Here is a 10,479-nt window from a genome sequence, read left to right on the forward strand (position 1 = left end):
TTCAGGCTTGACTTTTTATTTTTTTACTGTGCTAGAAATGTAACACTGTAAAAGACATTAAACATTCTGTCAAAAACAACCATGTCCCTGTCTGAAGAGGAGCTGCAGCCAGGTGAAATGTAGCTGCCTGACTCTGCTCCTCCCTGAGAAGGACATCCAGTGACTCCAACATGAATTGGTATCTTAGATCTATCCAACAGGACACCCTGCATCTTCCTGATAGGAGATGGTATCTTTGCCTCTTTGTCACTGTCCTTATGTACTCGTGTAACAGCTGACTCCACTGGCAGGATATGCCACTGGCTGGATTGTCAGGTACATCTTCAGGGTGTACAGGAGTCTGTCTGACATCAGACCAAGGCAAGAAAAAGAGGAGCTGATATAACAGCACCTGCAGGAGGCCTCAAGGAAATGCATGCCAGCCCTTCTGGGGTCAGACTTTCTCCATTGACTTTGGGGTTTTTTCCACATGACAACGTTGGGTAATTCATCCCTATGTCAGGCTAGGAAGGCCTCCTCTGCTCAAAAGCAGAGACGCAGGAAGAGAGAAGCCACTTCAAGCAAGGTTCTGCAGGGGCACAGATAATTTCTGAGTATCTGCACTCCCTCTTACTCATTTCTCTGTTGCCATGCTTCCTGTGCCTGTGGCTGGCAAAAGAAGAAGCCCTTTGTACTAGTCACTGCAGGGCCTTGAGCACCATCCTTGCCACCAGAAAGAGGCCACAGAGCCCAAAAAGTGCACCAGTGCTAGTCTTAACCCGTCAAAGGCTGGGCAATGACTCCATTTAAGGTGTCTATCCACTCCCTCTGCTCCCTTTCATTCTCACATATAAAAACAAACTCTCTCATTGGTGTGACCACAGTGATCGCTGGTTTCCTCTTCTTCACCCGGACTCCCTGGGGCAAGCCAGCTCGTACTTCATATCCCTCATCCATCCTTCCAATAAAAACCTGGCCCTGTGCAAACGCATCCTAGAAAGAAGGAAGCAGAAGACAGAAATTAGCCAGTGGACAGCACAGCTCCAGCAGACACTGGTCCTATCCTTTGACGTGGAACAGGAACTGTGGATGCATGAAGGGGACACTTATTTGGTGACAGGCAGCAGCAAACACACCAGAGGTGTTTTTTGTTTGTTTTTTTTTTTTTTTTTCACACTTACAGGCATTCTCAGAAGGGAGAGGCAGGGACCCACCTTACAGAGCTGGTTGGTGGGTGTTCCGAAGGAGCACGGAAGGATATACTTGTGGCTAGAGTGGTGCTAGGAAGCAGGACATTGGGGCTGTCAAGCCTCTGTTATTGGTATATTGCTCATCTTGCCTAAGGTTACAGGCACAATGGCAACAGAGTTGGGAGAGTGGGCATAAATGCCACAGGCAGTAGCAGCAGCTACTTTTAAAAGACTTTGATCTCCCTCACAGCCACTGTGAGGGCCAGAGCTCCCAACCAGCTCAGTTTCAGAGAGATCCATCAACAAGGCAGGTGAGCTCTTGAGACTGAGCCTCCTTCAGTCTTGTGCAGCCACCAGAAAAGCTGGGTGAGAACAGACCCTTCCTCCCCACCCAACTTCACAAAGGGGCTTGTGGAATAGCGAAGAGCACTCCTCTTACCAGTGGATTTTTAAAGTACATCAGGTTCCTTTCTTGAGAATCCAGGCAGAACCAGCGCACCTTAAAGGCCTCCTTCTGCTGCAAGGAGATGGCAGAAGTTCTTTAAAGATCAGGTCCCAAAGGGGAGTTCGGCCTGTTCAAGGCAGATCCCTGGACTGCCTATGTGACTCAGAGCTTGAGGTCAGTTTCATTCGTCCCTGTAACTGGTGAGTCACTGCTGTGTGCAGCCCTCAGCTCCCTTCTCCCTGCGTTCACACGAGAGATTTGCATTCAATGGCAACCCTTTGGGTAAGGCAGGGAAGTTTGGTTCTACCAGTGATCAAATTATCAGGATTAAGGAAGTTGCAGCAAATGGATTAACGGAAAGCACTGCAGAGAATGATCCCTGGGCCACTGGCGATAATGAGGAAAGCATGCAATCAATTCCAGTGTTTTGGTTTGGAGGGGTGTGTCCCTAGCATTGAGGGATGCACAATGGTAGGTTTCTTTAAAAGTGTTAATTCCATCAACTACACTTATCTGACCATTCCCCGAGCTAGTCATGGCTCTGTGCTGAACTGAACGGTCCTCTTCTAGGGCTCACTTCAGTCTGAGCGGAATTGAAGCTTTGGGAGAAAAATGCACAATCTTTCATGCTTGTAGCTGTGAGTACTTTCCATGCAAGTACCTGCAGGAAGATGTATTGGGACACTAGTACTGAGCTGGGCCAAAACCCCAGTTTATTTAATATCAGCATTACACCACTGAACTTTATAATGGGACTTTGGCTCATGGTTCACTCAGAGGAGAGCAAGGCAAGAAGTGGCAATGTTCAAACAAGGCCACAGATCTTTATTTCCTTCTTCAGCAGTGCCTGAAATATCTCTCTCCTTTTCCAAGGAGTAGTGGCTCAAATACTTTCCCACAAAAAACAAACCATAGGCTTCCATGGAGAATTTTCTCAATCATATTTTGCTGCCATAAGCAGATGTGATTTGTGTGCTACTAACTTTAAGAGGAACAGAGAAGTAGGGGAGTCAGCATGTGATGGTCTGTTCTAGCAGGAGCTGCAGTTCTAGAGCTGCACTTAGCAGATATAGCAATCCATTTAGTGTTGCGTAACAGGACTTTGCATGTCTACTGCCTGCTAATCCATCTTGCTTACTCTTCAAGAAGGGTTCCTCTTCCCAGTCTTATTTTCCACACAAAATAAGATGTGATCGCCAAGAACGTAAGAGGCTTGAATATCATGTCTTGTATCAACCCAGGAAGCATATACTCACTCAACAAGTCTTTACCAGTAAACATCAAAGAATTATCAAATTATTTCCATCTGGAATAATCCTGTTTGTATACTGCCAAGTATGCACTTACTTTTGGTCCCGTTTTCTCCATATATCCTTCTTTGACATAATTTCTTGTGATTCTGGGTATGAGCTAGAACACAAACACAAAAAAATGTCTCATTCAAGCTTGCTTTTCTGTTCTGTTTCTGTCAAAGCTAATCACCATCAGTTTTGGCTTTTGGGGTCTGGGTTTTCTTGGCTCCTCAGTAAAGGGAAGTCTGAAATAAGAAGGAACGTAAGGCTTTTAAAAGATTATACTCTATAAGGACCACATGGGGACTTTTTGGCCTTAAAAGCTGACTACATTTCTGCATGTTATCCAGTGCAGCCTTTCCTTCTACCTCTTCTGTCTGTTCTCAAGATCTATACGCTGCTGTTTGAGCATCTGACTTCGGCAGAAGAGGTGAGAAAATGTTTTCCCATGCTATGTTTGCACAGACTGCTTCAAGTCCTGTTCAGTTCTCACCTCAGTCTCAGGGACAGTTGGGAAGGTTGTCCTGAGGTAATGGTAACGTGCTGCCCGAATGGCATTGAACCAGTCAACAATCTCCTAGGGAAAACAGCAAATACAAACATAAAGACAAGAATAACAAGGAGTAAGAGTGCTGCCTCTCCAAAATGCCCTTCTCCTTTCTTGTAACCTCTTTGCAAAGACGTACTTTCTCACCAAGCAGCAGCAAGAGTCAGTGACTTGCCCCAGATACCTGAAAAACATTAAGCCTCCAAAATAATTTAAAAGTGCCCCTCCAGGGAGGTCCCAGACACTCTCAGCATGGACAGTCACCTAAGTCTATGTACACAGGCTTTTTCAGTTGTTTCAGTTATGGATTGTTTAAAAACCTTTGTACTCGGAAAAACATGAGGACTATGGCAAGGGAAGAAACAGAAATTTAACAAAACCTGTAGACATACTTCCTAAAATTATCATTGTTTGCTTGGAAATAGTGCAGAACAATATTGTCTATGTGTGTCAAGAAGGTTTCAAAACCACAGATTTATATAAAACCATGAGACAGTTACCTTACAGAGATTTACATACATGCCCCACTGAAGCCTTAAGACTATTCAGGGTGTGAAGTTGCATATATGCCCCAAAGGAACAGGAGCAAGATGTTATAGTTATTAGTGTCAAATTCTGAAACTTTCTATATTCTGCAAGTCACAGTGACTTCAAATAAAACCAGATCCTGCAGAAATAGGGTATGTCTTCCAAAAGCTATAGCTCCAACATCTAAGCAGCTTGCTTATTCCAGTCTCTGTGGTATTCACCTTTCCACTTTCATGATAGACAAAAAGGTTCCTTGTCTGCCCATCTCTGCTGTATGTGATCTGCAGACCGTGAGCATGTTGGATTTTCTCTGTCTGGAACATTGCATTCAGATTCTCAATGCTGATAATGGCTTTTGGACCTCTGGACTGTGAAATGAAAAGCATAACTGTATTAAAGTGCTCTCAGGGAAGGTAATGGAGGACAGATTAGCTATATGAGAACTAGATCCCTACCGAAGAGAAAGAAGACATCCTAAAATACCTGAATATCGGATACACCTGAAATATAAAGCCTTAACTACATGCTACATAAAATCTCTTACAAAGACTGATTCCCTTTCCTTGACAAATGCTAGGTTGCTATTTGAGGAGGATGTGTCTCAATTGCAAGGGACGCTCTGTCTCCAGCCTCATAGTTAGAGAACAACTAGCTACAGTCTCCCACAGAAGGGAGACATGTTGAGGATGATGCTGCAGCAGTTGATAAGAGAATATTTTGGTAATATAAGAGCTAACAGATCTCTTCTTCATCTTGCTATTCAACTGCCAGTATCCATTTCCTTTGTTCACTAAGCAAAAGGAGGCTGCAGTGTTAAGATAAGGGATGAGGAAAAGGGCTAAATCCAAAAAAGCAATTGCCTAAGATACCACATATGTTAATGGGGAAACGTCTGAGCTCCTCCAAACACAGGCTGTCCTGGCTGCAGAACTAGAGACAAAGCTATTCTATTTATGCTCTGTTTTGCCAGTGAAGAGCAGGGTCTGAGGACAGAAGTTGACCAGCCACCTAGGGCCAACTCTGGCTGAGGAACTTACTTCTTTGGTGTAGTACTTCAACACCCCTTCCCTTGCTGATAGGAGAAATCGCCTCTTCTGGAACTGTCTACTTTCCCGCCCACGCTTCCAGAGGAACCCTTCACGGCTACCTGCAGATCAGACCAAGATAAGTGTCACAGAAGGGCAGCACAATAGCAGGACAGTTTATCTAAATGGTGGTGTGGCACTGAGTTTCAAGTCTCTTCTCCATCTGAGAATTTTCATCTCATATGAAAAAAATCAGTGGAGAACTAGAGAACCGTAAGATCTGAATACACCCTTGCACTTCTCTAAGTGCCTTTTCTTAGGAGTTTCTCAAAGTTAGACTCAAAGCAAGGCCTGCACAACCAACAATTCAAATATGACAAGCCAACCTTAAAGATCTTCAAAGCTGCAAAGAGAACACGGTGCTGTTGGCCTTAAGGCTAACACTTTTTCCCTGACAATCCTAACTTTTACCTGCAGAACAAGGATCTTGGCAGACTCGGGTGGCAACAAATTCCTCACGCTCATATTTAGCTCTAATCCATTGCTCTCTTAAAACCCTGAAAGAGGAAAACATGGATAAAGCTGATCTGCCTCTACTCTATTTTCACCAACCAACCAAAGAGACCTGTGGAGGGAAGCAGTAGTTCAATAGCTGTAAAGGTCTGCAGCAGTGAATACACCGTCAACTTACAAGCAATCACAGGACCGGGGGATGTAATAGTAGGGAGGGACTTTTGCCTCATATTTAGCTTTGGCACAGAGATTCCCATGCTTCTTCATAAACTGAAATACAAACAAAGTTACAGTTAGGTGTGTGAGTACAAAACCAATACCATGTCATGAACGTAAAATGAAACTCATATCAAAAGGAGCACTGCACTTTTTGCTCAGTCTCACCATAACTCTCAGTGCATATCTACATACATCTGTAAATTTTCTTTGGCATTATAGTCTGCACTTGGTAGGTGGCTGAGCCTTTTTTGCATTTACAGTTCTCAACCAGATGGAAGGAACATGAGATTGCAGTTGTTGACTAAAAGAACAAAAGAAAATGAGGAGAAAAGTTATTTATGACGTCCCTATACCTTCGTTTCCTCTTAGACATTAACTGTGGTTATATTATTAACACAATTCAATTGAAAGTTGAGAGTCTGAACCATATTTAAGAAGGGCATGTTGATTTCCAAACAGAGCATACTATCTGGAAGTATCTGTGGGCTTCTAGACCACAGTGAAGAGTTAACTGTGGGCTTAAAAAAAAAAATACACTGTAGGCTGTTAGAAACACGGTCAGTGTAATTTGAATGAGTAGGTCATAAAAAAACCCCTGAAGTTACCCTGGAGTTGGCTCAGTGTGGCTTTGTTCCTCTGTCCATGGTGGACAACGCAGGAGTTACGAGGCAGAGGAGGTTATGATGAAATATTGAGAAAAGTGAATTACTGTTTTTGTCTTCTGTACCTCAGTAAGATCATTCTCCCAGAAGTCAAGCCGAAGGGATTTGACCCTGCTGATTTGAGGAAGATTGCGATGGATTCCAGAGCAATTCAAACAAATGAATATTCCAAGTTTGTAAGAAGCCCACTCTGGATCTAGACACAAACACAAGAATGAACTAATATATGGCAAAAGGCACAGCCACTGGCAAGGGCAAAAAAGCACAGCCCAGGCTTCATACACAATATATCCAACCCTACCCCGTTGTTTACAATTGTCACTTCACTCCGTTCAGAGGAACGGCACCTGCTTTCTCCAGTAAAGAATGCAGCCCCTGCACTTGTAGGCTCTTTCACTGCCTATTTGTTTAAAAATTAATGGGATAGTGCAGGCAGCTGAGTGGTGATGTAAAAGCTCAGCTAATTATTAGTTCAGGGCGGAAAGCTGCTGTTGCTGAATTAACAATGGAAGAATGTTGTGGACAGTGAACACTACTGAGAGTGCAACAGAGTACGAGCACCTAGAGCGAGGGCTTGTGTCCGCGGCCCATGGAAGCGCCCGCTCTCACCTGCCGCTGCATCCCGAGGCCACCTTGGCCGGGCAGCGCGCAGAGGCGTTCCGAGCGCTCTGGCAAGGCCATTTCCTTGGCCCGCCACTTCCACCCGGCCACCCTCCGCTTCTCCCTTATCACATCAAGCAGAAGCTGCTTATCTTCTCCCAGCGGCTGCAGCCTACCGATGGCCCGCTGCCGTGGGCGAGGGGGACTCCCACCTGGAAGGGGCGCCGGGTGCCGGCGCGGTGCAGGCTTCCAGCAGGCGCCTCGGTGCCGTTCTCCGCCAGCCCCAGCGCAGAGGCATTCCCTCCCAGCTGGAAACCCGCCTCACGCACCCTCCTCCTCCGGCCTCATGCACCGTCTACAAATAGCTCTGGGGAAGCTGCCGGTGCTCTGAGGCCACTTCCAGCCCCACGCCGTCCCGCCGGGGCTCCCAGCCGCCGCTCCCGGCCCGGCCCGGCCGAGGAGAGCCGCGTCCCGCCCGCCCCGCGCCCGCCGCCCCCCAGGGCCCGCCCGGCCGCCCCCCCGCGCGGGGCGCTGCCGCCTCAGCACCTGCTCCCGCCGCCTGCAGGGCACGGTGGCGGCGGGCCCCGGGCGCCCGGACCGAGCCAGGCGCGCCGCACGCCGGGAGGCTGCCCGGCCACGGAGGGACGCCCGGAGGGTGGCACAGCCCGCGGGGCCCGGCGGGCCCCTCGCTCAGCCCCACTTTCCAGTCAGAAAGGCGCCGGGCGGAGCCCGCTCACCTGGCTCCCCGCAGTCGGCGCAGCGGCCGTTGCCGGTGCCCGCAGCCCTCTGCAGCTCCAGCAGCAGCGTCTTGTTGCGGTCGCGGTCCATCATCGCCGCCGGGTGCCGGGCGCGGCGCGGAGCTCTGCGGGAGAGGCTGGGCGCCGGGCGGAGAATGAGGAACCGGAGCGGGGCGCCCCGCCGCCTCCCGCGCCCTGCTGTGCCGCCCCTCAGGCCGCCTCCTGGCGGCGGCTGCCCCGCGGGCCCGGCCCGGGGAGCGCCCGCCCGGTACGGCCCGGAGCGGCCCGTGAGGCGAGCCCTGAGGGGCGGGCGGCGCCGCACCCGGTGCCCCCTTCCCCACAACGAGCCGCGCCGCCTTCGCCCCCTGCCCGCGCCGAACGGGGCTGGGGCCGGGGCCGGCCTCCCGCGGCGGGCTGGGCGTGACGGGGGTCCCGGCTCCCCGGGGGCTCCTCCGCGCACCTACAGCATCGCCGTCGCCTCCACCTCAGGGCTATATCTAAAAAAATAACTATAAAAGCCAGCTGCAAACAGGCCGGCACCCGTGCGGCAGCCCTGGCTGAGGCAGAGCGCTGCCAGCCCACAAGTGCTCGGCGAGGGGGCTGAGAAGCTGTCTGGCACCAAGGAGCAAAGAAATTAAAAAAAACAAGAAGCAAGCAAGCAAGCAAAAGAAATAAAAGTCAAGGGAAAAAAAGAAAAGTCAGTGTAAGTCAATACAGGGAAAATGGAACATTACAGGATTTGCTAATCCTAATGAAAATGCCTCTCTTTCAAGATAAAGCCCGTATCAACAGTCTGTGACAATATTCAGTTTATCTGAGAAAAGAAAAAGGAGAAAAAATTAAGGTGAGGGAAAAATTTCAAGAAGGTTAATTACATCAGAAATAGATTAAGAGATAATAAAATATTTTTCCTTTTACAAGTTCCAGGTTAAACTTAACTTGCGTAGCTAACTTGCATTACTATACTATAACATGCCAAATTAATCTTTAGTAGTTTATGTATGATCTTGTAAAACCACGGTGCAGTCATTTTGTAGATGATGAAATACTATACTAGAGATGTATTATCCATTGAAAGTACCAACACCTTTTTTTCCACTTTTTTAGGCACTAAATAGTGTTGTACCCATTGTACCTTTTATTTTTAAATATTGTGAAGCCCTGAAATAAACAGCAGCAGAATATCTCAAAAGTTGAATCGTCCAACTACCTATGTAAAGGGTAAGTGCTGAGAAGAGAGATTTTAAGAACTGTTGTGTACTAGCATGTAAACAAGGACTGAATTTTTCTCTAGAAATAATTTTCTTGCAAGCCATATGCTGAAGCTTTCGCTAGCTTAATTTTTGTGTTAGCTTACAAAAAGAATCTGTATGACATTTGCAAAATGGTTATCTACATTCAAGACAACATATACATGCACCACCAAAACCCCAGCATTGGTCAGTAACCTCACGATTCTTCTTAGTTTCACAGTCCAATGACTAAGCTTCAGTGTCTTCCTGCAGCTTGCAAGGGACACGTCCTGCCCAGCCCTCAGCTGTCAAGGCACCTCTCGCCCTGTTTCAGGGCTTTTACAAAGATGGGTACGGTCTTGCTCGTAAAAGGATCCTTCCATCCTCCTACTTCTACTCTGAGTTTGGCAAGAACATGCCTAAGGCTTAACCACTTTTTTCTGTATTACTCATGGGACTGTAGAATAGTGTCACCTTCATTTATACTCTAGACAGCAATATTGGAATGACAGTAAAAAGAAAAGCTTGAAACTTGACTAAAATGTCAACAAGAACAACATGTTTGAGGTTTTTTTGTTAAATTGTTTTGTTGTTAAATTATTGTACACCTAGTAATAACTACTGTTTTAAATAGAGTGTAGTGTCATAGCGAAACCCCAGTTTGGTTTTTTTACTTCTAGTTTCACTGAATTTCACACAGGCATAGGTTTTGTCTTTCTCTTTCCACATTATCTTCCGTCACTCCCAAGATGCCTGAAGCTGACTTTTATGTTTTGGAAGAAAAGGTGTTTTCTGCTCCAAAGAGAAGCTTGTTCTTTCTTACATTACGGTTTCACACTGTGGAAGCAACGTTGCCTGCCCTACTACAGAAGACACATAAGCGAGCTAGGTGGGCAGCATGAGGTACTAAGCAGGGCCCAAACTATTGCAGGCAAACGTGTGGAATCAAAGGTAGGTGACTTCCGCAGTACTGCAATGGATCTTGTGAAGCATTTCCTTTCAAAGCTGAGTTAATCAAAACCAGCTTAGCTCTTTTCCTCAAGACCAGCCCCCCCCTCATGGAAACTTGCTTTCCTCTAGCATAGAAAAGATGCTCATACTTGATGCATAAAAATGCGAAGTTGCTAGTTTATCAGAGTTCAAACAAATCACCACAAGTGGATTATCATTCAGTCAAACTAGCTTGAGATGTTTTTATGTGGTAATTGCACACAAGTATCTTATCAAGATATAAAATACCTGAAATTCCACCTTACCTTCTGGTCAACACAGTCTAGAGATTCTATAAAAATAAATAAATTCTCACGGTAGTTATCAGAACCACACAGTTGACTTCAAGAGGAGGTTAGTTGTCTCCCATGGCTTTCCAACTTTATGTCTTTTAAATTACCCATGAATTTCCTAAAATAATAATACTTTATAGGGCCTGTTTCCAATCTATGCAGGTCCCCACTGTAATATAGGTATACAGAGAGTGCCTTTATAAAGCAGGGAACAGATACACTTCTAC

At 46.7% G+C, this 10,479-nt stretch overlaps 1 protein-coding gene across 2 annotated transcripts; it reads right to left on the minus strand.

Annotated features, from left to right (window-relative positions):
- Positions 1–8,529, minus strand: ADAP2 (ArfGAP with dual PH domains 2). 2 transcript variants are annotated; one of them, XM_056321687.1, is made up of 10 exons: positions 7,738–8,529; positions 6,466–6,596; positions 5,698–5,789; positions 5,478–5,563; positions 5,019–5,128; positions 4,203–4,349; positions 3,400–3,483; positions 2,962–3,024; positions 1,609–1,686; positions 1–972 (listed from the first exon to the last, which is right to left on the minus strand). In XM_056321687.1, the coding sequence occupies exons 1-10, from the start codon at positions 7,829–7,831 to the stop codon at positions 754–756; spliced, it is 1,104 nt and encodes a 367-aa protein (XP_056177662.1). In that variant the 5' UTR covers positions 7,832–8,529; the 3' UTR covers positions 1–753. The 2 variants fall into 2 exon arrangements, with proteins under 2 accessions (XP_056177662.1, XP_056177740.1); XM_056321765.1 differs by lacking the exon at positions 7,738–8,529 and adding an exon at positions 7,213–7,309.
- Positions 8,530–10,479: the final 1,950 nt, after the last annotated feature.

This window comes from Falco biarmicus, chromosome 1, assembly GCF_023638135.1.
Source record: "Falco biarmicus isolate bFalBia1 chromosome 1, bFalBia1.pri, whole genome shotgun sequence".
In the NCBI taxonomy this organism is placed as follows: domain Eukaryota; kingdom Metazoa; phylum Chordata; class Aves; order Falconiformes; family Falconidae; genus Falco; species Falco biarmicus.

Coding starts and splice junctions, on each gene's coding strand:
- ADAP2 (XM_056321687.1), bottom strand. CDS start 7,831: ATGATGGACCGCGACCGCAACAAGACGCTGCTGCTGGAGCTGCAGAGG. Junction 5,129..5,477: donor CCAAGATCCTTGTTCTGCAG/GTAAAAGTTAGG, acceptor TCTGATCTGCAG/GTAGCCGTGAAGGGTTCCTC. Junction 3,484..4,202: donor TCTATCATGAAAGTGGAAAG/GTGAATACCACA, acceptor TGTTTTCCCTAG/GAGATTGTTGACTGGTTCAA.